At 35.7% G+C, this 27957-nt stretch overlaps 1 protein-coding gene across 1 annotated transcript in view; it reads left to right on the plus strand.

The window, feature by feature from the left end:
* LOC107721914 (fibronectin type III domain-containing protein 3B-like) overlaps nt 1–27957 on the plus strand; it is a 49790-nt gene that overhangs the window by 13364 nt on the left and 8469 nt on the right. The window contains exons 2-19 of the mRNA XM_016530131.1: nt 3024–3100; nt 5277–5508; nt 6740–7021; nt 10298–10356; nt 13835–13977; nt 14263–14322; nt 15451–15589; nt 16206–16259; nt 16847–16971; nt 18456–18630; nt 20629–20715; nt 21534–21669; nt 21755–21838; nt 22768–22886; nt 22985–23090; nt 24463–24641; nt 25851–25964; nt 26585–26734. Coding sequence (XP_016385617.1) covers nt 3041–3100; nt 5277–5508; nt 6740–7021; nt 10298–10356; nt 13835–13977; nt 14263–14322; nt 15451–15589; nt 16206–16259; nt 16847–16971; nt 18456–18630; nt 20629–20715; nt 21534–21669; nt 21755–21838; nt 22768–22886; nt 22985–23090; nt 24463–24641; nt 25851–25964; nt 26585–26734 — 2304 coding nt within the window. The 5' untranslated portion in view covers nt 3024–3040. The remainder of the gene's footprint in view (nt 1–3023; nt 3101–5276; nt 5509–6739; nt 7022–10297; nt 10357–13834; nt 13978–14262; nt 14323–15450; nt 15590–16205; nt 16260–16846; nt 16972–18455; nt 18631–20628; nt 20716–21533; nt 21670–21754; nt 21839–22767; nt 22887–22984; nt 23091–24462; nt 24642–25850; nt 25965–26584; nt 26735–27957) is intronic.

Raw genomic sequence — 27957 nt, forward strand, 5'->3', positions numbered from 1 at the left:
CCCAAAAAATATAATACCCTCTGACTTTGGCAATTTATGCACATTTTTATTATATTTTTTATTTATTTGTATCCTAATATCCTAACCGCAGACAGGTTGACGAACTCAAACTATTGGTAAATGATTTGCTGAGAACTGTAAGCCAGATAGGCCTTATCTACAGTGATATGGAGATAAAACAAACAGTATATTTAACAATATGTATTTATTATAAATATAATATAAATATAATTTATATTATACATATAATTTGGTCTTTGAATTATTTTAATTTGTGGAATTTTCTCATAAATGTTTTTTATTATTCTGTTTTTTGTAATAAATAATAATAATAATATTTTTTTTTAATTTTCAGTTTTTATTTAAATTTTAGTTTAAAGTTTTGTTTAGTTTAGTTTTTTAAATCTTTCTGTTTAGCTTATATATCGTTTTTAATATTTATTTTAAATTTTACTTAGTTATTTTATTTTAGTTAGTTGCCAAGGCAACATTTTCATTATTTTTCATCCAATATGTATATTTTGTTCTTTTTTTACATTTCTTTTTTTTTTACTTTATTTCAGCTTTATTTTAATAAAATATTTTATAATTTCAGTTATATTTTTAGTTAACTCTAACAGCACTAATCTTATCACTTTCATTGCATTTTTGGAATTTTTAATATCAGTAGTAAAAATCTAGTTTGCTTTTGTTCTGTTCTGTCTCTTTTTTTTTTTTTTACCTGTTTTTCTTTTCATTAGCCTTCACACCATCCATCCCTTCAACTCCTTCAATCGAGGTAGAGGAATGCTTGTGTTGAGTTCTCGCTCTCTTTTTTTTTCTAGCCTTTTCTCTCATGCTCTCTCTCTCTCTTTGTGGGTCAAGGATGAAAGGGCCCTTCATATTAAGAGCCTGTGATACAATCCTGTCACTCAGTCATCTCAAAGCCCCCCCAAACCTCAAACCCAGCTCCTCCCCTTTCACAGGAGCGAGAGGGGGCGGGGGGCCTGCAGCCGCATACCTGTGAAAGACCTTTTCCAAACATGCGTGGGACAATCTCAATGGATTTTGTTGTGCTCTGTACACGACGCCCTGTGAAAAGGTTATTTTAAGCTGCTATGCGTATACACTCACGTCCCGGTGAAACGACCCACACACATCGCTGTGTACACACACCCCTCCCCCTTCCCCGCCGCTGAAGAAACTCCTGTGAAGCCCCTTCAATACAAGCACAAACAGGGTCTTATTCAAACCCATCAACGGCTAGCTGGAGATACTGACCCTGGTATTGACTGATGGGGGAGAAAGCGAGGAGAAGCTGTAAAATTCATCATGGTTTACTGCGCCGGAGGCTGTCATGCCACGGTTCCTGCAGAGTCTGGAGGAGATGCCGATGTCTAAAACAGCTGGTGGCCCTCGGCTACACGAGCCCCGGATGAGGGTACTCGTTTGAGTTGCATCTCTGGGCTTTATATTCTGACAATATAGTCGGTGTGATGGGTGGCGGGGTTTCATTCACCAAGGTCTAATGAGAGCCACAACAGAGAGGGTTTGTGTGCTGGCGGGGGCCCTTTCTTCCTGTGGCGCACCAGTTGGACCTGACAGCTCTATTTCTACCGCGTTGATTGCGGTGAAGCCATAAACATCGCCTTAAACTGTTTGTTTAACCCAGTGTCACAGTACAAAATATAGGCCTGGTGATGGCGGGTCAAAAATCAAGTCACTTTATGTAGTGTTTCGCACAATACACGTTGTTCCAAATGTGTGTTCAAATGTTTAAAAAAAGCACTACTGAAAATCGTGCTGTTAATGTTTATAGCATCTTAATATCTTTACGCCTTATAGTTGCATTTAGCATGTTAGAGCTGGACGATTATATGCAGTAGTTTGCATTTTGCAATATAAACAATCAAGAAGTTTTGCTATATAGTACCTTACATAAGTATACTATATAAACAATCAAGCAGTTGTGATTTACTATATAATGTATATCGCTTTACGTGAGTGTACTGTATGCAGATAAAGGTGGATGTACTATATATAGCTTTAAATATGTTGCTGGGTGGTAATATGGTTCACATTTTGTGATTATATACGTGAACAACCAAGAAGTTGAGATTTAAGTAAGTGTGGGTAAAGTTGGATGTACACTGTAAAAATCCTGTCATGTTTACAGAAAAACACTGGCAGTTGTGGTTGCCAGAATAATTACAGTATGTAAAAATACAGCAAAAATTTGAACATATTTACAAAACAGCCTGTAAATTTTAGTTTAAGCCTATAATTTACATTAAAAAATATTACACTTTAAACTGATAAATCTAACAGTCCTTATCAAAACCCTAATATACATAACTAATAACAAAAACTAGTAAGAGCACAATTATTTAAACAAAATACCATCAAATGTGAGCTGTTTCACAGGGAATTCTGGGAATGTCAGGTTACAGTTTTTCACTGTAATTAAATGAAATGCAAGATTAGATCTATTAGTGTTTCACTGTATATAGGGATCCTGCATTAACCGATTAACAGTTTTTACTGTAGCATGTTTAGTTAAAATGACAATCTTTTTTTACAGTGCACTTATATATCCAACTTTGTATATAGAGCTGTACGATAATATAGTTTACATTTTGTGACGATCTGAGGAATTAAGCAGTTGAAATATGCTATATAGTAAATATAGCTTTACATGAGCATACTTTATGTATGTGGATAAAGGTGGATGTACAATTATCCACCTTTAAATATGTTGCTGGGCTATAATATAGATATGATATGTGATACAAACAATTACGCAGTTGATTTGCTATATAGTATATATCACTTGAATGGAATACAATGAGTAGCTTGTGTTATTCCATCTCTTAAGCATATGCGTGTCTTATTACCAATGCATTGCTGTTTGTCTGCTGTTTTCTCGTAGCCCCTGGAATTTTCTTTGCTTAGCCTTGCATTATGTGATGGAATGAGGGGGCGGAGTCAGCATTGTGTTACTGTTTGATTGACAGCTTTCTTCTCTTTTCTTTTTTCTGCCTCAGGGCCCGCTGAAGTTCCCATGATGTCACCGAACGGTTCCATTCCACCAATCCACGTTCCTCCTGGCTACGTCTCCCAGGTAACCGACAGGAATGGATCAGGGCCGTGCGTCTCTCGCACAATGAGGATGTGCTTTCACCCCTCATAGGCGAATATCCCTTTCTTGTAAACATGTTTACAAAGTGTGATTCTAGAATGCAGCAACCACACAAACAACAGATGAACATACACAAAATTCCAAGTTGTTCATTCTTACTAAACGGTGTCAGGCCAGAGTTTGCTAAAGGTCGGCGGCAGTGACATTTCAATAGAAAGGTCAAAAAACTCTTGCGGAGAGGACAGGAAAAAGGGTTTGAGTTGTGGGTGTAATAAATCAGTGGGTTGGTGGGTGGAGGGGGGGTTATAATGGTGCAAAGGTCACTCGTGTAAATATAATTCATTAGCGCATTCCACCTGAATGTGAAGGGCAGGACGAGCCCATGTTTGGTGGGATGCCCGTTTCTTTCTGTCTTTTAACTTTCCAACAAGATGGAAGCTTTTTAGCACAAGTGCATCTAAATGAAGTGATAATAATGCTCATGTATGTAATTGTTGCTCTGTTGCCTCGGAAAATGATGAGAAATGTCGTTGTATTGCACAAGCATGTGTCCTCAAAAATGGCTAAATTTATTTATTTTTTTTACGTTAACTCTGTACGTTTTCTTTACCTTTATGCAAAATGCTAAAAAAAAACAAAAACTAAAAATGTAAAAAACTAAATGTGCAATCAACATACAATAGCATTCAAAAATTTGGGTCAGTGAGATTTTTTTTTTAAATGCTGTTCGATGTCTCCTATACTCACCCTGATTTGATCAAAAATACAGTAAAAACACTAATATTGTGAAATTTTTTCAGGATTATTTGATGAATAGAAAGTTCAAAAGAACAGCATTTATATGAAATATAAACATTTTTAACATTATAAGTGTCTTTACTGTCACTTTTGATTAATTGAATACAAAAAACAAAACAAAAAACATAATGACCCCAAACTTTTAAACGGTATTTAAACACATTGCCTAATTAATATTAATGTGCCATGCCTTTTCCTTGTTACAATTTATGAGTTAATTACCTGTCTGGATATGCTTGAGTTGTATAGGATCGTTGTATAGTTTCACAGTGTCTTGACATTAGGATTTAAGACTTATTTTTAATGGTATTGAATAAATCCAGAAATTGAGTTTGTAGACCTCTGAGATTAATTAGTAAAATTAATACCTAATAAAAAAATACTACTACTTACTAAAATTAATATATTAACAATTTCACATCAACAGTTAGAAATAAAATGTATAAAATTATTTAAAAAATTTTTGTCAAAAAAGCAATTATTGGACATGCCGGAGTCTCCTGAAATCACTGTGATGTTCCATTTTTTGCTCAGTGTATATGTACATAATCTGTCTTTGCACATGCCAGAATACACAAACTCAAACATAAATGTGTGCTTGTATTCCCCACATGTCAGTATTTATCTCCAGACAATGGTTTCCCTCTGGCTTAAGGTGGGAAAGCTAATTTGTATTGGACATCATTTTGTAATTGTAAATGTTGATTGTCAAAATTTTGACACTTTGTCAAAATTTTGCATGCTGTTGATAAAGAATTGCTATAAAGTTTGCCAGAAAACACCACTAATCACTTCATCTTCAATCACTTAAACACACATTACATCAATTACAAACTAGAAAATATGAACTTCCCAGGGTGGCTTGAAGGTACATACTTTATAAGTTTTAATAGCTCACTGCTTGAAACAAGAACATACTGGTTTCCCTGCAGATCCAAACAGTTCTTTCCTCCAGTAAAAGCATTTTTGGTAACGAATGGTTTTCTGTTGTCGTCACTCACCTCACCTTCTAACTCTGGGTGATCCTAAAGTCAGCTGGATCAGCATGGGTTAGAAGTTGAGGTCAGTGAGTTGATTTTCAGTGAGCAGATCTGTGATTCCTGTAAGCATCTTCCATGCATACATTCCTCCAATGGAATGTACTTGATAGCCGTTCCATTAGAAAGACTTGTTTACTTTTGCATTCTTGCCCTTTGTTTAAAGTGGCACTGAATGTCTGTGGTTGCCTCGTAACTGCTGGCACGTTAGATCCGGAGACAGGCTGTGTTGTTTGTCAGGTGGGGCACTGATGGCTGACATCAGAGAGCCTGTGGGGTTGGGAATTGTTTGGCTTGACGTCTGTGGATGTTTGTATTTTCAGGTTCTAGAGGACAACACAGGCGTGAGGAGGGTTGTGGTCACACCTCATTCTGAATGTTACCCTCCGAGTTACTCTCCGGCTCTGTCCCCGAGCCACCACATTCACCCTCCGTATCTGACGCACCCACACTTTATTCCGGCCTCACATACGTCATACTACCCCCCAGTCAGCCCCGGTGACATGCCCCCGCACCAGTTCTATCAGCATCGACTGCCACCCATCTACCCGGAAGGTAAGCTTCATAGTCCACAGTAGACTAAAGATCCTGGTCTTTCTCACTTATTTAAACACACACTTCAGTGAGGATGGGCACCCAGCTCTTTATACTGAATCATAACACTGTCCTAACCAAGCACAACATGAAAGCGAAATACCACACAAAGCTATGAAAGCACAACCAACTCGAACATACATTTCAAGAGAAACGTAAGAACTTTTTTTCTCATTCTTAAATGATTGAAATCCTTTGTGTAGACTAATATAAATTTTATACTAAATAGGAAATAGAATAAATATTATTGTGTGTGTGTGTGTGTGTGTGTGTGTATTTTGTATATATAATCTATAAAAGTAATTTTGTGTTGTACTAGTAATTGTGTGCACATGACCAAAACACTGTTTTATATTATAGTTTAAGTTCATTAAAATTACATTTTAGTTTATTAAAGAAAAGTATGTTTATATATATATATACATGCATACATACATACATAGAGATATATATATCTATCTATGCATGTATGTGTGTGTATTTTGTATCAAATGTGCAATTTGCTTTTAGTTTTAATTTATTAAATTTTTTGTGGTCATGTATACTGTGCTGAACAAAATAACTTGTAGACTTGAATATAAATTGAATGTTGAATATACTGTAAAATGTTATTATTATTAAATATATTTTTATAATGTTATTTATATAAATGAAAGTTGATTTGTTTGACATTATTGTGGTCATATGTGTATACATTGCTTCACAAAATACAGTTTGTAGACAAATATACATTTTATACTAAATATAAAATAAATATTGTAATTATATAAAATATATGAATTGCTGTGTTGCTCTAAAATTAAATTCATATGTGTGCACAATGCACAAAATTAGTTCTGTTGACAAATAAAAGTTGTGTACTGAATATAAAAATATATTACAGTTTATATATTATAACATTTAAGGCTTTTATACTACACAAAATGTTAAATTGAAAATATAAGAGTTTTGATTTATTTAAAATTTTTCTGCTTATGTATACACAACGCTGCATAAAACACTGTTTTGTGGACTAGAATATAAATTGTATATTGAATATTGTAAACTGAATTTTAATATACAGAATAAGGTATATCAATAATTATGTTTTATATAAATATGTTGATTTGTTTAACATTTTTGGGCTCATGTGTATGCAACGCATTTACTTTCTACTTTCTGTAGTGTAATTATGATCTTTGTCTTATCTCAGAGATCATCCCGCTGTATAACGTCTCCACTTTCATGGGTCATGAGGAGTATTGTAAACCTCCACCCAAGAAGCTCAAACAGCCGGTGGAGCGTACAGCTCTAAGTCAAGTGACCAGCACGCTGTCCAGCAGCTACAAGAACACCACGGCCTGCACCACCACAGCTAACGGCTACGGCAAGAGCCACAGCAGCCCTGGAGGAGGAGGAGGAGGAAGCCCTGGCAACAAGAGGCCAGATCGAAGAGCCAGAGGAAGCCCCAAACACTCAGACACCGAGCCACAGGGTAAGATAAAAGTCTAATTTAAAACACATCTCATTTAAGAGACATCTTGCTGGTTTTGTTCTTATGTCTCTGTAGTGTTTTTGTACATGTGGCAACAGCTGAGAGCAAAAACAAAGGATATTTCCAGTGTCAGCTGGATTCAAATAAAAACAGGCAGAGCTGCTGACTCTGACAAGATGAGTCAACAATCTTGTCCACATCTGTTCACCTTAAAGCCTCATTTCCATGAAGCTTTATGGGTCCTTACCTCTAAGCCTTTGTTTTTGAGCTTTTATATCAGTGTCAGCACTTACTCTTGGTGTGACACACATACACACTGGATAAAGAGTAGATAGTGCAGGAAGCAGGTGTGAGTGTAGAAGAGTGCCCACTACTGGTGCAATGCAGTCAGTCGCTTGAATGAAATAGGCTGTGTATAGCATGCTAACAGTACTATTACTGCTGCTGTAGTGTATAGTTTGTGAAGGACAGTTCAAGGTCTGGGGTCAGTAAGATTTCCATTTCTATTAAATGCTGTTCTTTTGAACTCATCAGTGATTCATCAATGAATCCTGAAAAAAATATCACAGTTCCCTCAAAAATATTAAGAGGCATAACTGTTCCCAACATTGATAATAATAAGAATGTTACTTACTTCACCACCAAATCAGAATATTAGAATTATTTTATACACAGAACATCCTCATGATGGCCTACTTCGTTTTCTAAATGCTGTGTCCCACAATGCAATCCCCCGTTTCTGTTTATCAAAAAATATATAATTTTTCCTTATATTTAAAATTTCTTTCTTGGCTTATTTGATCAAACTGAAAGGTCATAACTTAATTAATTAATAATAATTAATAAAAATAACCATTTATTTCCAAGATGATAACTGGACGTGACTTGCATCTTTTTTTTTATTTATTTTTTTAATATTTTGACAAAACATTGAAATGTTTCTTATTTTTATTCAGTGTCATTTATTACAACAAAACTCTAAATGTTTATCTTTAACTGTTGTTTTAATAGATAAAGATGCTATAACAATTAATGTTTAGTCTTTAACTTTTTTTGACTGATTAAAAAAAGAATCCGTTTAAGGAGTCATTTGTACACGAATCGTACTATGCTGGTCATGTTTCATGTTTGTATGTCTTTTATTGTTTTATTTTGTGTTGCTCCGTCTTTCTCATTATCTTGACTGCAGACTGCAAGTCAAGCAGCATTTATTTCGCTGTAAGGAAGAATCAGTTCTTGATTACAACATTAGTATGCAGTATTTATTTAAAGTATATAATATAAAGTAAGCTTGAAGAATTCCACTTAGCCAAGGATTCTAATAAGGGAGGTAGCTGTTCTGGGATCAGATGGTGGATGAATGGGGAACACATGTCGCATGAGATGCAGTAGATTCCATAATTCTCTGTATCATAATTTCCTTTTCTTTCATCATTCCTTTGAAAACCGCTCGCTCTGTCTCGCTGTTTTCCTCTTTGTTCTTTAATGGCTTATCTTACCCTGGTCTTTGTTCTTGTGAACCTTTGGTTCCCATGCCTCTGTGTCTGAGAGAGAGTGTGCGTCTGTAATCTGTCTGTGGCGAAACCACAGCGCATAATGAGACCCAGATCTCTTCCTGTCTGAAGTGACAGCACAAGGCTGGTCCGTGTTAAAATGCACAGGGAAAAGACAAAGCAAATGAAATCAAGAGACGAGAAGACGAGCTGTTCCTGTGGAGAATATCTGAGAAGATGCTTAGATCTGGGTGAAATGCATGACGTCAGACGTTTAGATTTGGTCTTCAGTCTCCAGCGCTGTTCAGGACTTTGCTGTGGTTTGTCAAGCTACTCATAATTTAAACTAGTTAAAGTACAGTTAAGCTATCCTTTTGAAAAGTTACTAAGCTAGTTATACTACAGATCAAAAATTATGTTTTTATGGTTTTTGAAAGAAGTCTCTTATGCTCACCAAGGCTGCATTTATTTGATTAAAAAATACAGTAAAAACAGTAATATTGTGAAATATTTTTACAGTTTAAAATAACTGTTTTCTATTTTAATATATTTTAAATGTAATTTAATCCTGTGATGCAAAGCTGAATTTTCAGCATCATTACTCCAGTCTTCAGTGTCACGTGATCCTTCAGGAATCATTCTACTATGCTGCTTTAGAAATGTTTATTATTAATGTCAATGTTGAAAACAGTTGTACTGATTTTAGATTTTTCATGATCTTTTGGGCAATCATGCGCTTTTGGATCATTTGGTGCTTAAGAACAATTATTATCAACGTTGAAAACAGCAAAAAAAAAAAATCATGATTCTTTAATTAATCGAAAATTCAAAAGAATAGACTTTTTGAAATAAAAATATCAATATTTTTTTGCATTATAGATGTTTACTGTCACTTCTGATCAATTTAATGCATCCTTGCTAAATAAATTATTTGCTTTCTAAATTAAATAATTTAATTTTTTTACATTAAATGTCACCAATGAAACAGGACAACTGCATAATTGGTTGCTGTTAGCAGGAGTATCATTTAGCAAAAATATTTTAATACATATTAAGAAAATATTACAAATTAGAAGAAATAAAATTTTTTTTTTAAATAGAACATCAATTTTGAAATGGTTGAAATTATGAGAAAAAAGTTAGCAGAAATATTCTCAATTGCCTTTTTAACATGTGCATTACTATATTACAAAAGTTAGTGACATTCATCAGTTTTCTACTGAAATGTAGTTTGTAACCACTTTACTCCTTAAAACTGTTTTCCAACACTGTCGTGACTCCTTTGAATCCAATGAGTAATTCAAGACTCCTTTGAGTCCAATGAGTAATTCAAGACCACTTTGACCTGTGTTTAATCCATACATGGAGTGAAATCTCTCATTTTTCCACTCCTTTTCCCCCATCCTCTATTAAAATAAAGAATCCACTGAAAACATCCCCATCTCTAAATCTCAGCAACATCTTGTTGGGGGAAAACCATGGAGGTCAGTGTGGGGTCATGTTGCCATGACTTCATTGCAGTGATGACTCATTGCAGGAGCCAGACCTGTGAACCTCACTCCCCGACGGACACTTTCCGACCCTGCTCAGGCCCAATCTGATAGCCCCATCCATCAAGATGTCTCTATTGCCTCAGATCGGTGTCTCTGTCTCGTGATACTGAATTTATGCTCTTTGTATTTTTTTCTTTGCAAACAAGCATGAGGATGTTACAGACATACACACTCTCTGATTTATGACTGATAGGAGACGGATGGCTACATTTAATCTGTTTTCTGTGCAGATCACGATGTGGACACGAGACGAGTTCAGGCTGTGCCATCAGGAATGGACAAGCCGCAGGTGAGGGATTTTAAATCATGTCATCTCACAAATCTCCTTTCCTGCAGACAGTTCAGAAAATCAAAAACCGTCAATGTTGTCATTTCACACTGTTGCCAGTTATTGCTCCACTCTAAATATTCTATTGTTTGGAAAGCATTACATGACTATTTTAGAGATATAAACAAACCCCAAATGCTAAATATTAAACTTTTATGCATCGCACATTGCATATAGTTTGACTGACACCTCAAATCACGTGGCTTGTTGAGGAGAGTTATTCTTTCCTTTCTAAGCAGATGTGTGATTTTTCCATTGATAAAATGATAAAATTGTTTAGGGAAATCATATAAACGTGACTTGAGTCATATCTAGGGATCAGATTATCATGACCATGCATCCTTTTTTTCTGGACATGTCCTGGCTGGGATTTCTAAATTGCCTAAAATATCCAGGATTTGGCTTTGTTTTCCTATTGTTTTCATACTTGTGGAAGGTAATGACTGAAAAGTAGTTTGACCAATAGCTTGCAGGTATTATACATAATCGACCAATCTTGGCATGCCAGAAGTTGGGATCTACAGAGAACGGTGAAAGCAATGAAAATACTCATATAATATAGTGTAGTGTAGAGGACATGTGTCTGGGGAAAAAGCGGACGTATGGTCACGCTATCATAGATGACTTGGCAACCATCCAGAACAACCATGAAACCTTATAATAATGGGCTAAACCCACTCTGCACTCAGGAACCGCATAAGGACACCTGAAACATCAGGATTGTAATTGTTTAGAGATGGTCAGAATGAAGCATTTCCGTTTCCGTTCACTAGGGGGCAGCAGCTGTTAATGAATGACTTGATGGTTCAGTGATCCATTGATTGGTCACATCAATATGTTTTTTCATCTCTGCTACCAGTTTCATAATCTTCCACTCTTTCTGTGAGTGGGAACTCATGTTACATATTCATTCAAGGTTTAAAATGTGATATTAATATACAGGAGATCAAAAGTGCTGTTACATCTGATATAAGGTCTGACATCATTGGTTTGTAGATGCCACTTGGGTTAATGTTGTACAGTGCAGTTTCATTCATATATTTTAACCCTTTGTATTTGGGGTCCCGAAGAGCCCTCTTCTGTGTAAAGAGAATAGTCGTAATTGCCTTTATTTGTAATGTTCCTCTGACTTGATCAGATCCCAGCAAATACACTATTCAAGTTTTAACCCTCTGTTCTGTCACAAAGTAGGCACACACTGTTTCTTCAGTATAGTAATGTTGTTTCTGTTCAAGGTCAATTTGACCCCTGTGCGCACCGTAGAAAATACAATAAAGCAAACTGAAGTAAACAACTGACAGAAGTGTGCTACTACAATAAGTACAGCAGAGAATGTAATGTAAAAAATAAAATGTTTTATATTTGAGGTCTCTGAGACCCCAAATGTAAGTAATGTTTTTCATGGAGAATGTTTGAGGCATGTTATCAAGTTGGATTTGTTTTATAGTATATCTTTTTTAAGAGAATTAAATATTATATTATATTTTTGAGATTATATGATATATTTAATGCATTTACCATTTAAGTGGCTCTTTTTTGTGTTTGTTATCAAGATAAGTCTACCAGCTTTTTTTAGTGCTTCTTTCTGTTATTTCACCCTGGAAAACTAATTTATATTCTACACATGAAGCTGTTTCTGCTTCCCTGATTGGTGCTGTGGCATTACAGCTTCATAAATGAAGAATTTTTCGGTGTCTTTCATCATGAGCAGTTCCTTTAAAGGTGACATATCATGAAAATCTGACTTTTCCAGGTATTAAGTGCTATAATCAGGTCCCCCGTGCATCTACCAACCAAGGAAACGTGAAAAAGATTAACCCAGTAACTTTGTTTTGGGAAGCCTTTTTCTGCAATCGTCTGAAAAAACCAGCGCATCTGATTTCGCTCCCCTAGTGACGTGGCAAAGGGATCTCATTATAATATTACCGCACCTTTATCTGCACGTTTCCACTCACGGCGCCGTCATTTTGATTTCGTAAGCGACAACGGTGTACCAGTTCTAAAGCCATGGTGAAAGTTTGAGCAAAACATGCTAACTGTTCTGTCTTTGGCTGCACAGACGAGCACAGAACACTATTTAAATTCCCAGCCTCAGAGAAGACAAGAGAGCAGTGCATTTATTGATTTATTTACTGTATATTGCTGCTGCCACACAGATCTAAAATAAACATGTGATTTATTTCCCAGCTGTTTACCTTCACAGACATAACCGACTGTTTTTGTAACTCGTGTGTTTTAACGTAAACTTGTGTGTGAATGAGAACTTAGTTTAATACTCACATGCTGTGACAGCCGCTTTCTGTCCATGTGCACTCAGAAAACAGTATATCAGAATTTTTAATTAAAATGGTTTAAAACGCATGATTTCAGCGCGATAAACATGATAATCAGAACCAAAACAGATTTTTTTTAGCAGGTACAAGCTGTAAAGGCGCAGCTCTATTCTGGAAAAGGGGACGGGGAGCCGCAGCTCATTTGCATTTAAAGAGACAGGCACGAAAAACAGTGTGTTTCTGCTTCCACTCAAAATGGGCATTTTCAAAATGATATAATAAATGATCTGTGGAGTATTTTGAGCTGAAACTTTGAGCTGACACATTCTGGGGACACCAGAGACTTATATTACATCATGTAAAAAGGGGAATAATATGTCTTCTTTAACGTTTTACTGATGCAGGTGACGCTCCGATGTTTGTGAAGATACTCCTTATAGCGCTTGCTTTCATTATTTACTAATACAAAATTGCTTCGTTTGAATGGAAAACAGCAAGTATCGGATCAATAGTCTGGTTTGCCGTGGCTGAAGCCTCTTCAGACACAGATGTTATTGTTTTGTGAATGAGCAGTCGCTCTCTGCTTCGAGCAGCTGTGGAGGACGTCAGCTGCAGGGTGCTCTGACTGATGCTTGATTCACTCAACACGAGTCTGCCGTAGCCTTGGCACCCAAACAAAGTACTATTTACAGCTGCCTAGATTTATTGATGTACCAGACATCATAAATAATTCGAAATTGCAATTCTAATGGGCCTGCCTTTCAGTCGTTTCACTTTATTTTGGACTTTTAATCTTCTACCAGGCTCTTCTCTGAAAACTGTTTCAGGCTTTCAATCTTGTTGTACAGCCTTTTTATGCATGTAGAATAAAAATAAATATTCAGAGATGTTCAGCAATATTAAAAAATATATATATATTGTAATGCAGTAATGGAAATCCTGCAAAAATGTAAAAAAGTGAAATATAAAAAAAAAATTATCATGAAAATAATGTTGCAAAAAAAACACATAAGAATATTATTTAAAAATAAATTATGTAAAATAATAATTTAAATATGTTTTTTGTTTTCATAACTTTATTTATTTACTTTTAGATTTTGAGGTGAAATTTCAAGCAGTTATATTGTGAAATAAAATGTGAATCTGTCATTATTTTGGCCCTTCAGGTGTCTAATGTACAGTCCCGCTCCGCGCTTGTGTCTTGGACGTCTGTTTCTGTATCAGGATCATCTGGACGGGTCCCTTACTGTAGTTACGAGCTCCAGCTCAAGGACAAGGGCCGAGATGGGAAATACAAGGTTGTGTATAGGTAAGGGCTTCTGTCTTTACAAATAATTGTATTCATTAATGTGTTCTGAGTCACTAAAGCTCTTTGTTTTCAATCATTAGTATAGTTACATAACATTCTTCCCCATGCGGTTAGGAAATAATCCTCATGTATGTCTGCAGCTTTGCCTTTTTTTTTTTTTGGTTCCTGAAGCAAAGCTTATAGGCTATTATGAATTGATTGGAAAGCTGAAGGAGGTTTTAAAGAATCACTTCACCCATCTACTCCCACAAACAGACTTTCACTCTTAGTCTGTCTCTGTTTCAGTGGTGAGGAGCTCCAGTACACCCTCACTGACCTGAGACCAGCCACAGACTATCATGTCAGGTAAGAGTAGTGTTTCACATTTGCATTTATTCATTTAGTACACACTTTTAACCAAAGCGACTCACAAATGAGTAGGGTTGAGTATCGAAACCCATAACCCATAATAATGATGTTTTACTTCAGTGTACAGGATTTATTAATTTTTTTGTTAAAGGGTTAGTTCACCCAAAAATAAAAATTAGGCTGTGTTTCACTCACCCCCGATGCATCCTAGGTGTATATGACTTTCTTCTTTCAGACGAATCCAGTCGGAGTTATATTAAAAATGGTCTTTGATCTTTCAAGCTCTATCGTTGTACTCAGCGGGTGTTGCATTCCTTCTGTCCAAAAGACGTGAAATAAAAAGCACCCTTCCACAAAAAGTAAAACGCAGCCTAATTTTCATTTTTGGCTGAACTAACCCTTTAATTTGTTTTAAAAATCACATTTTAAATCGCAATTCACAAAAAACACACTGATGTGCCAAGCCATCAGAACCGAACAGAACAGAACCGTGGGCTAACTGTATTATTGCATCCCTGCAAACAATACCGACTACTTTGCTGTTATTAGTACTGTAACTGTTATTTTGTGTTAAATTATTGTAGTTGGGTTAGGTAGCTTAGGTTTTATTGTGAACTTATGTAAATTTGTTGTTTTGTAATTACTTATATATTTCCGTATACTTTAAACTTTTAATATATTGTTTAATTTAAAGTTGTTGGTTTTTTTCAGTAAAACACGGTTTAGGCATCAGTACCATTTTAAAAGTAGCGATTTGGCACCGGTATCATAAAAAACCCGAACGATACCCAAGCCTACAAATGAGCTGAAACACTCCATTAACTGACCACTTTGAATTTCATTTGAGTGCTGAGGAGAGAGGATCGACCTGATATCTGGTTACCGTGACTAAATTAAAGATGATGCATGCTAAAAATGGATTTGTACTTAAATATGGGAACTTTCTGGATCTAAACACTTATGTTAAATGGCACAATACTGGCACAGAGTGTTCTTCTGGTGGCTACAGCAGATACAGCATTGAAGTGCATTGTTATCGCTAAATGAATCATTTCAGATGGCAATAGGAGACATTCTGTATACTTTCTGGATTACTCTTGACCTCACCGTGTGTGTGTTTTACAGAGTAAGCACAGTGTGTAACTCTGTGAAAGGTCCCAGTTCGGATGCGAGGGCCTTCACTACCCACAGTGCCCCTCCTGATACCCCTCTACCGCCCAGACTGTCCCATCGCACCAAGAGCTCCCTCACATTACAGTGGAAGGTATGTATGACTGAATTGCATTGAATTCTGTACTATTGTGCAAAGTTTCTACTACCATTACAATTTTAAGTATCTTAGGGTTCCACTATATTACTTAATGGTGGAATAGTTTATGGTGATTTATTAATAATTAATGCAATTATTTATTGAACATTCCGTGTTGCATCATGCCAAGAAATTCTCCTTTACTGTTGTAAAATCACTGTTATGTATGACCTCCTGTCACTATACACGCATTATTTAATCAATTATTAACAATTTAAAAATTTTCTTTTTGCTTGACTTTGTGTCCTTGGATTTATGTGGATTTATATATTTTATATATATATATATATATATAAAAGTTTTAGGTCTGAGGGATTTTAAAAAAATAAATTACCTAATACTTTTCTTAAAGTGACAGTAAAGACATTTTTAATGTTACATTTTAAAATATATTTAAACAGAATAAAATAGCTGTTTTAAACAGTAATAATGTTTCAGAATATTACTGTTTTACTGTATTTGTGATCAAATAAATGCAGCATTGGTGAGAGTTCTTTCGAAAACTTACCAAAAAACGTTTAATTGGTAGTGTATATATGATTTTTTTTGTAATTTGTCATTTTTATTTCAGCCCCCTGCGGACAATGGATCAAAAATCACCAATTATGTTCTAGAATGGGATGAGGTATGTATCACCTCTGTAAATTAATTTGGTTATATCCTATGTGTGCCATCTACTCATAATATTTATTAGATTTTTCTTTCTCTCTCATTTCCTCTCCATTATTTGCATTCCTTTTATTTTTTGGGTTTGATGTTTTTTTCCCTGTCCCCATGGCACGAGATGTTGGTTCTGTGGCGACTGAGACTTTAACCGACTGTTCCGCTTTACGCCATAGTCTGTCTACTTTGGTTCTTTTTATTTACTCAAAGCTTTTCTGACTCATTAAGAGTTCATTAAACCTCCTCAACTGTGGCTGTGCCGCTCCAGAAGTGTCTGAAGATGCTGGCAGTGGTTCTTCCCCACAGAATCCATTCAGAATACCTCTGCATTTAACCTTAATTAAATTCTGGCTCCTGTTGTTGTGACGATTAGCACAGCTTCCAGCAGCAATTTTGTTCTTCTTGTTGTTCTTTTCATGTAAATAGTGTTCTGTTCTGACGCAGTGTGTGACTGCCGATGTCCTTTTTTGCATGTTAGAAGATGTTTATGTTGTTCTTGTCATCCTATTTGTCATTCCTGACTGCATCGTTTTATCGTTTCTTTTTCAGGGGAAGAAAAACAGCATTTTCCGTGAATATTATGTTGGACACCAGCGACACTGCAAAGTAATGAGGTTGTGCCCTGCTGTCGGGTACACGTTTCGAGTGGCAGCACTAAATGATATTGGCACCAGGTTTGTTTATTTGTCTGTCTCTTACAAAAAACACACATTTTAAAAATTTAAAATTAAATTATAACCAGTAATACCATATGTTGTTTTATTTTATTTTTAAAATTTAATTTAATTTAATTTTATTGTTTTATTTATAATTTCTTTTATTTAAACATTTTGTTTTAAGGTGACGTAGTTACACATTACATATAACAGTAAATTATGCATAATTACAAGCAACTAACCCTAAAACTAAAGCTTAACCTATAGCAAATACCTGTATTTAATTAATATTACTCAGTACTTATTTGTGTTATTACACTGTAACAGTGTCACCTTAAAAAGCATAACCTATTTTTATTTTCCTTAATTTAAATTTTTTTTTTTTTGAAGTACCTTGGATTGCCATCAAAATACCATTGCCATAGTACTTACTTTTAAAGGGATAGTTCACCCAAAAATGAAAATTCTGTCATTAATTACTCACCTTCATGTCGTTTCAAACCCGTAAGACCTTCGTTCATCTTCGTAACACAAATTAAGATATTTTTGATGGAATCTGAGAGCTGTCTGACCCTGCATAGACAGCAATACAACTGAAATGTTCCCAAATCCAGAAACGTAGCAAGGAGATCTGTAAAATAATCCATGTGACATTAGTGGTTCAACCGTAATTTTACAAAGCAACGAGAATAATTTTGTGCGCAAAAGAAAAAAAAAAACGACTTTATTCAACAATTCGTCTCCTCCGCATCACCCTGGTGCCATTTTGGAGAATATCAGCTGGACGTAAACAATATCTGTGTCAGCTGCGTCACGTCGGATCTGTTTCCTACGTTCCATACACTGGAGGAGACGAATTGTTGAATAAAGTCATTTTTTTTCTTTTGCGCACAAAAATTATTCTCGTAGCTTCGTAAAATTACGGTTGAACCCCTGATGTCACATGGATTATTTTACAGATCTCCTTGCTACGTCTCTGGACTTGGGAACATTTCAGTTGTATTGCTGTCTATGCAGGGTCAGACAGCTCTCAGATTCCATCAAAAATATCTTAATTTGTGTTACGAAGATGAACGAAGGTCTTACGGGTTTGAAACGACATGAGGGTCAGTAATTAATGACAGAATTTTCATTTTTGGGTGAACTAACCCTTTAAGGGGTATTTCTGAGGTGTAGGTAAAATATTGTTTTTTAAAATTGTTTTATGATTTACTGCAAAAAATCAATATTTGTAAATATAACCCAGCAGCCTATGTGTTCTTAGTTGTACGCAATTTAATAGAATTTTGGCCCTGTGGTGCCCTAGTGTTTAATGGCGCGGTAAATGAGAAAATTCTCCTCACTACTCACTGTGAGTGGCGGCAGTGCCATTCCACCGGGGGAGAAAGTCCAGAAAGTTTATAACCTTGTGCTTCTCACACGCTTTGATGATACACAGATATGTCGTATAATCTTTATAGGATGGGATTTATTACTGTACGAATATTTTTTTTTTTCTGCAGTGGATTCAGCACAGAAGTCGTCTTCAACACCACAGGAAGTCTCCCGCAGACGTCCTTACCTCCGCGGCTGGCACAGGCAGGTCCGTCCTGGGTTAGGTTGGAGTGGACGCGACCAAACAGCTGCAGCATTGAGGAGGTCGTCACTTACACCCTGGAGATGCAGGATGAGACCAAGGTGTTGAACTCACCCCTACTGCCCCCATCCCATAATCCCCTGATCCCTTGAGCAGTAGTTATTATGGCTTTCTGTTGTCATAACATCTACCAAAAATAGATATTCTCAGCGTTATACACTGGACATCATGTCTCTTAGCGTTTTTTTGTTTTTTTTCCTACCCTACTGGTTTCTAGTTAATTGCCCTTGCCCACAGTTGTCCGAGTAAATGGACTCTTCTGTATCCATGACTAATGCCTGTCGTGTTTCACACCTCGTGTTTGCGCCATCCAAATATTTTGAAGAGATTTCATCCACATTATTTTTCATCTTGCTCATTGCTGTTTATTTTTTATCATACACAGTAATTGTAGAATCTTGCCATTTTTAATAAATTAATAAACCACAAATCTGATAGGAAATATGCTTATTTTATCATCATATCATAATTATATTTAGATTTTATATTATATACATTATATGTGATTTTTTTTAATTATATTTGATATTTATTTTAATATATTTTACATAGCAGATTTTTATAATTATGCAATATATAATATTAATCATAAACTTATCCTACTTTAAATTCATGCAACAACATCCGCTTCCTATTTTGCCTCTGTAATGGGGCACATTTCTGAGTGAAACAGGATATTAATCAAGAAAAAAAACAGGACGCAACTTAATTTTGTCCAACAGCAAAAGGCATTGGCGACGTCATCCAACAAAAAACTTGTTTCAGAGACTCAACAAAAACTAATTCCAGCGCGAGTTTAGGGCAGGACTAGCTTTTGTCCGAACAATTGCACGTTATTAGTTTTGAATTTCGCTTGTGGCACACAACTGACACAATTCCTCACTTCTATCTGTTTGTCAGCCACATTGTAGTATTTTCAAGTGCAAGACAATGATTTAGACAGCCTTTAAAGGGGTCATATGATGCTGCTAAAAGGAACATTATTTTGTGTATTTGGTGTAATGAAATGTGTTTATGCGGTTTAAAGTTCAAAAAACACATTATTTACCACATACTGTACATTATTGTTTCTCCTCTATGCCCCGCCTTTCTGAAACGCGTCGATTTTTACAAACCTCATTGGTCTGAAAAGCGAGGTATGCTCTGATTGGCCAGCTATCCAGAGCGTTGTGATTGGCCGAATACCTCAAGCGTGAGACGCAAATGTTACGCCCCTCACATACTGTTGATGCCGTGTCCGGCCGGAGCGACGAGACATAAACATTAAAACCCATTACAAACGAGGCATTTGTTGCATCCAGTGGGGACATAATTACTGATTATAATGACTTATACTGTCTTTTTACGCATTGCGTTGCATTGCGCCGCGTAAACATAAAACCCTGTCTGCATTTGTGATCAGAGAAATGACAAACAACAAGTGCTAACGTTAATCCACACTGCCCAAAACCCGCGTTTGAATCATCAGTGGCAAATCCTTTAAATGAAAACGTACTTACGTGAGTCAGAACTGCCAGCATTTTAGTCTAACGTAACTCTCCCAGCATCAGTAAACAGTCCTCCATAAAATGTCCTGGCGATCCACAGCACTAAGTTGAAGTATTCCCTCAGCGACCAGCACAGATCAGCTCTAGGCATAACGAAGCGGATATCGTCCTCTTTTGGAACACAGCGTCTCCCTGACATGCTGCATCAACACTACTGCTGTTCCTGAAGCCACGCGTTCTTTCTTTGCGTGCACATTTGGGCGGTGTTATGCAAATCTTCCCACATTGTGATGTAGACATGTGGGGGCGTGTTAGAATGAGCCGTTTTAGGTAGGCGTGGTTAACTCTTAACTTTTATAAAGAATATCTCTTTGGATTTGAGACTTTAGTCTTTGCAACTTTACAGATCTTCTTTATGCACCAAGAGCTTGTAACACTCCAAAGAGAAAGGAAAAATTGAAATCGCATCATATGACCCCTTTAAAGCAAAACTGGGAATAATTGTTCCATACTTCACTTCCTGACACCTAATGGATGATGTGTTTTTGGCAGGGACTGGACTTTCAGGCAGTGTACAGCGGTTTGGAGCTGAACCGTAAGGTGGAGACCCTAAAAAGGAACACACAGTACAAATTCAGGGTGAGTGAAGCACAGATTCAGGATGTTAATGGCACGACAACCCAAAGCCAAAAAGGCTAAGGCTTTCATTTATTATATTTATGTATTATTTAGATTTATAGGTGCTGCTTCCTTTTGTTCTCATGCACAACTGTATACACAAACAAACCATCCATGCTAGTGTTTAACTAAGGCTCTAGAAAAGCACATGTTCCCCAAGCACCTTTCCTTCCTCATTTCCTTCTTTGCTAATAAGGCAATTAGTGATAATCTAATGAACTTCAGTTTCTCCGCTAACCTGGAGCTGTTTCTCAGATCCAGCAGTTGTTGCTGTTGTTGGGGGAAGGTGAATTGATTTCCCGTGGTGGTGTGTGTTAAAGGCTTTTAGTCTAATCTCTGAGAAGGCCGAGAACACTGTGTTAGCATTATCAGGGGAGAAAGACACTTCAGAGAGGATTTAAATGTCTCCCTCTGCGATGCTGCAGGTGATTGGGATGCAAAAGTAATGTTGTCTACTTCACAAAAGTGTGTCCTGAAGTCTTCAAACGTCACCTTGGTTATCTGCTTTTCATGGTGGTGTGGAGCAGCATTTATTTGAAATATAAATCTTTTGTAACAGTATACATTTCTTTACTGTCACATTTGTTTAATTTAATGTGTCTTTGCTGAATGAATTATTCATTTCTTTAAAAACAAATCTTACTGACCCCAAACTTTTGAACGGTAGTGTATATATAATTAAATATATGCATACTCTATACTGCGGAAGTAGTTGTATGGTAGTACGCTTCACCTTGTGTGGTCTTGTAACATCTCTCGTTAACTGTCGCCCCCTACAGCTCATCACATGTAGTGGTGAGTGGCGCAGTGCACCGAGCTCTTTGCTTGTGTGTAAGACGACCTCTGACAGACCCGGACCCCCTGTGAATCCTGCAGTAAACGCTGTCACGTATCACGGCTTCTGTGTGACATGGGGTAGGAAATTCGCCAAGTCAGCTTTTTATGAAAAGTGTATCATTATGTTTTAATAGTCACTGTTTTTCTTTTACAATTAATTCAGAACCTCCACAAGATGATGGTGGATCTGGAGACTTGACGTATGTCCTGGAGATATCAGAAGGGAATTTAGAAGGCATTTCTGAAGGTTTCATAATTTAATTCAAGTTTAACAGCATGAAAACCTCTCAAATATCTGCCTTTATTTGATGTCGATGTCACATTTCAAACCAAAAAGTAAATAAGTGGGTAAAAAAAGTACTTAGGACCATCGTTATTTTTTGTATTGTCACATACAAACAAAGATGATGTATGTATGATGTATAAAATAGTTTGTACTTTTTTTTTTTTTTTTACTTTTCTATTTTCTTTTGTAATATTTTCTTTTCTTTATGGTTATGCAAACTGAAGGGGGAAATGTGATTAATTATCATGAAAATAATGCATAAATTATCAAAATTTTGTAAGAATGTACACTGCCGTTGTTGTTGGGATTTTATGTTTTTTCTTATGCTCAGCAAGGCTGCTTTTATTTAATCAAAAACACAGTCAAAAGCAGCAAGATTGTGAAATATTATTACAGTTTAAAATAACAATTTTTATTTGAATGTTTCAAAATGTAATTTATTCCTGTGATGCAAAGCTGAATTTTCAGCATCATTACTCCAGTCTTTAGTGTCACATGATCCTTCAGAAGTCATTCTGATGTGCTGATTTGCTGCTCAAGAAACTTTTATTATTATTATTATTAATTTTAAAAACCGTTGTGCTGCTTAATATTTTGTGGAAACAATGATAGAAAGCCAAAAGAACAGCATTTATTTGAATTAGGATTTTTTTGTGACAATGTAAAAGTCTTTACTGTCACTTTTGATTTAATGCATCCTTGTTAAAAGTATTGATTTCTTTCAAAATTAAAAAAAATTACTGACCGCACACTTTTGAACATATAGTCATTTTCTTTCAACGGTATAGTTTCTATTTTTTTTCTTTTGATTTTGCTGTGAAATATGGCTCTGCTGTGTTCCTGACAGATTCAGTGAGATAGATATTTAATTCATCTGTGTCTGTGTTCAGAGAGTCAGTGGATGACACTCTATAGAGGACCAGAGAGGAAACATCTGTGTGAGGATCTAAAACCAGCAACAAGCTACTTCCTGAGACTCAGCTGTGTGAATGTGGGCGGACAAAGCCTGGTATAAGAACACTTACTGATTCCCAAGCTGATTCATGTAATAAAGTCTCAGTGCACTTATTGTGTTGTATGTTGACTGTTGATGTGTTGGTTTTTCAGTGCTCAGATGACTTGACGGTTCGCACTCGTATCCCGCCCCCTGGCCGCTGTCAACCCCCAAGTATCGTGGGTGATGTCAAACACAAGGAGATGACTTTGCAGTGGGGTGAGTGGGCTGTTTTTTTTATTTTGATATCTTTTTATTCTCTTTTCCCTTTTTGAGTCTCAAAGGAATAAACTGATTTTCTAAAAATAACTTTGCATTTGTGGCACAAGAGCTTTTTTTCCTTATAGACTGACATATGTGTGACCCTATTCAACAAATCACTCGATTCATTTGAAAAGACGTGGAATTGCAGTTAAAAACAAGCTGAAGGACACTCATCTGCTTTTAGACTAATCATGTTTGCTGCCAGGTCAACAGGTGAAGTATTCAGAGGATTTATAATTATGGAACTCCATGGAAAGTCCAATTTACCCAGAATGCACCTGGACCAACTGAACGTTTTGCACCTACTTTTTTGTGCTGTTCATGCATTACATCACCCTATTTAGTGTATGGGTTTGTGTATGCATCTGTGTGTTTGAGGGAGCCAGAGATAAAATGCACTTGTTTGTTAGTGATTATACTCCTGACTCACTGTTTTTGAGTGAAGGTGGGCTCATTTAAGAGGCTGAACGCTGTCTATAAATAACTGTGAAATAGCAGTGCTGATTTCAGCCATCCACGCTGACTCTCAGAGCTCCGCGCCGCTCGGACAGCAGGCGTGAGCTTCCCTGCATGTTCTCCATCACTGCAATTGATCGGTTCCTTCCTGTAGCTAGTTGCCACAGGGTTGTAGAGGGAACCGAGAATGTGTTTTGGTTTTGAGAGGTTGGTGGCAGATGGATTCGAATAATGCAAATTATTCCAAAAAATTTAAAAAAATGTAAAAAAATGATTATGAGTCATTTATAATTAATAATATAATTTAATTATAATATAATGTAATAATTATCACAATGTACAATTTTAGTAATTAATCATAATAATAATTCATAAAATTATAATTATCCTCTTGCTAACACCTCCTAGATCACAATTTTTGAATGAATAATAATAATAATAATTATTATTATTATTATATTTTTTGTGGTATACACTTAATGATAGTTCATAAAAGGCCTCTTGCCAACTCACCTCCCTATGGAAGCTTGTTTCTCACAATTTGGACTTTTCTTCTCAGAATTGCAAGCTAATATCTTATAATTCCAAGTTTATATCTCACAAATTCACAATAGTAAAAAAAAAAAATCTGAAATATGAGATAAGAATTCGCAATTACGTTTCATTTTTTATTCTGTGGTGGAAACAAGAACCAGAACTGCAGATGTAAACTCAGAATTCAGAGGAGAAAAAAACAGTCAAAATTGCCACTCACTGTGATCATGTATATTGGACTGCAGTGATGGATTATGCTTGGACTTTTCCACTTTTAAATGATTGCTTATTGTTCTGTCTCTGTCTTTGTTTCTCCCATATACCCATTATTCTCCAGATGGTCCTTTGTGTGGTGAAGAGAGTGAAAATGTGGAGTTTAGCTTGGAAATGTGTGCAATGGAGGAGGGTTTGGAGCCAATGGAGGTGTACTGTGGATCCAAAACAGAGTGCACTGTGGGTAATTTGCTCCCTGGCACCACCTACAGGTTCCAAGTTTGTGCAGCCAACAGTGCTGGGGTAAGTCATCCTGCATGCATGATCCAGCTATTTATGAATGATCTGGCTCTTTAATAAATGAAACACCGAACAAACTACTTAAAATCTGATTAATTAAAAAAAAGTTTTAATAGAATTTCAAACCATATGAATGTGCTTTGGATTGCATTGTAAACATAATTGTATTACATATTACATCACCATCGTAATACATCATAATGTCTTGTTTTTGATTTGTTTAGTTTTTTCCTGTTCATACTACAACAAACTATGTGGCAAATCAGTGTTATTATCATTAACTAAAGCTGTTAAAATTGTTAATTGAAAATAAAATATTAAATTGAAATGTAAAACTTAAGCTTAAAAACTTGAAAAAAAAATGTAAATGTGTACTTGGCAACTAACTGAAATAAAATAAGTTTGTTGAAGCACTAAATTACTAAAACTAAAAGTAAAACAAAAAATTATGGAAATATAAAAATAAAAAAAATGAAAAATGACAAAATCATGTAACAAAATTACTAAAACTTAAACTAAAATTAAAATGAAAACTAAAACTAAAAATAAAAGCTATTTAAAAATATTAATAAGTACTATAATAGTATATAGATAAGTTAGATTTACAAAAAGTAGAATTTTTGCTTTTGAAAGAATGCAAAATACATTTTGTTTCATTTCCCTTGGGAAATATTTTTGGCTGTGATTTTATTTATTTATTTATTTTTGGAAAAGAATCCAGTATACTAATCCAAAATATTCAGTCCATTCAAGTGGTTTTAATTCACCAATTAATGTTTTTCTTCCCAAGTGCCACAATATAAATGGTATATATTTTAGTGAAGGGAACTAGGCTAATATTTTAGACATTTTGGCTTTTATTCCCTTTCATAAGCAGTGCATCAGAACAATTGCCTCTCAAACAGCTATAATTTTGTCCCCCTCACTCCAGCTGTTTTTCCTTTCTTACATGACATCCATGTTTTATAACAAACCCTCTACGTTGCCTCAGGCCAATAAAGAGATCTGCTGTCTGCCTCGGCAAGGATATTAAGAAGCTAATTCAGCCATCACTGGAGATGGATGCCTAACACAGTGTAGCACTTTGGGTTTACCTGCCACAGAAATAACAGATCTCCCTCCTTATGGTCGAACCCAGGCCATTCATTACCTTTGAGACAGCTTAAAAAGTCCTAAATCTCAGCCGTTTCTCTCGCTTTTTTTTCCCCCCAGTATGGACCATACTCTGAATCTGTGGAAATAAGCACTGCTGCCGGCCCCCCAGGACAATGTAGTCCACCTGCCATCAATGTGACGTCACACACCTGTGCTGATGTGACCTGGGAGGTGAGTCAGCGAGAGGCATTCGCACAGTATACATGCAGTAAATGATGAATCTCTGTTATCTGATGAAATTGTCAGAGTGATTTTCTGCTGCATTGGGAGAGTAATCAATTTTCAGAAGCAAAGATTGGCTTTGGGACTCGTAGAAAGACAAAAGTACTTGAATAGACCCTCGACACGGCTACAGAAACTCCATCCAAACAGTACCATCGAAAATACAGCATATTTCCTTCATCGATCATTCAGAAAATGCCAAAGATTGATTCTCTGCAGTGAAGGTGGCAGATTGTGTCCTTTCTTCACCAATTGCGCTTTCAGTCCCTTCTTCTCAAAAGACTAGTGACAAAGAGCCTCCTGTGTTTCGTTCACAATGAAAATTAATGTGATTTGAATCCTTGATGTCTCCCGAATGTCAAATATCAGAAAGATTTTAATGATTTGCATTCTGTTTGCTATCTTGAGAGGCTGTTTCATATATTAGCAGTGCATATGATGCATTAGCTCTCTTGTGTTTGTCCTGGTGAAACAGTGTCAGGCAGGTAATTAGTCACGTACTGCTGGGAATATGCGTTTGTTGCTCTAGTTTCCTGGAGCGTAACGCTTGCTCTGATCTCAATCCCCAGAACAAAGTGAGCTCTGGGATAGACATTTCCGAGTACCGGCTGGACTGGGGATGTGATTTGGACTCTCTTGAACTGGTCTACAGTGGAACGGAAACCTGCTTCCAAATCTTCAACCTGGAGGCATCAACAGACTACTGCTGCAGGCTACAGGTAATTCATGATGTGTCCAACATGACACATTTTCTGTTAGGACCATGAGACATTGCTCAGATATCCAGTTGTTATAAATGAAAACAAGCTGAGAAGCAATTTTTTTTTTCCACAAATTTACCATTTACCAAGAAAAAAGCCTAGTTCATTTTAGTTATCTGACGTTTTATTTTATTTTTATTATTTATAGATGTATTTATTGGTTGTTGTTTTTTTTTGTTTAATTATCATCCACTTTGAGATATTTAATGCTATGAAACAGGGCTGTTAAATAAGCTTTGTCTTGTAGCTATAATGTAGTGGTTGACTGTTTTTAATATGTTAATTTAAATTAATTGGTCATACTGATTTTTAAGGATTATAATAAAATAATTGCAATGTGTTCATTTTTATGTATTATATGTTATGTGTGTTAATATGTGCAATTTTCACAAAATTGCTGAATTGAAATAAATTGCAGAATTATTTAATTTAAAGAACATTTTAAAGAACATTTAATTTATTTTCCCCCCAAAGTTCATTTTTCTATTTTCAAAAAAATTAAAAATAAAAAAGCCAGTAAGTTATATATAAACAATATTTTATATTATATAATAACAACATTTTAGTTTTTGATTAATCAATATACAAATAGTAAAAATGAGTTATGAATAAATCATCTTTCTAATTTCCAAGTCAAGGAAACACATTATTCTAATAGTTCCTGAAAGTAATTTAGCTCATATAATTGCTTTGAGCATAATCGCATTGAAATGCATGCATTACTGGCAGCTTGCATTTTAATTAAACAAACAAGAAGAGTGTAAAACCTTAATCACACAGTGTCAACACTTGTTTGTGTTTACAATTAATTTATAAGAATAAAGTATTAAGGGAAACACCGCCTACATGCATTAGTGTGTGCATTATCATTGTCTCTTTGCGAACTGGTTTTAATGCACCAAAAATAAACCTGCACATTGTGCTGATTAGACATTATAAGCAGTTATAGAGTTCAAATGTTAGACTGTAGCAGAGTAATCTCTGGAAACGTTCTGACCTTTAGGAGCTCCTCTTCACATTTAATTGGCTTTGATTCACTGTCTGTTATGAACTAATGGCAAAACAATCTATCAGCACCAGAATGAAGAGAAGTAATTTCTCGTTGTACTCTCCAAAATGCTGTTGACACACTAAAAGCATGATATATATATATATATATATATATATAAATATATATATAT

The sequence above is a fragment of the Sinocyclocheilus rhinocerous genome, unplaced genomic scaffold, assembly GCF_001515625.1.
Source record: "Sinocyclocheilus rhinocerous isolate Xijiao unplaced genomic scaffold, SAMN03320098_v1.1 scaffold90, whole genome shotgun sequence".
Lineage (NCBI taxonomy): Eukaryota > Metazoa > Chordata > Actinopteri > Cypriniformes > Cyprinidae > Sinocyclocheilus > Sinocyclocheilus rhinocerous.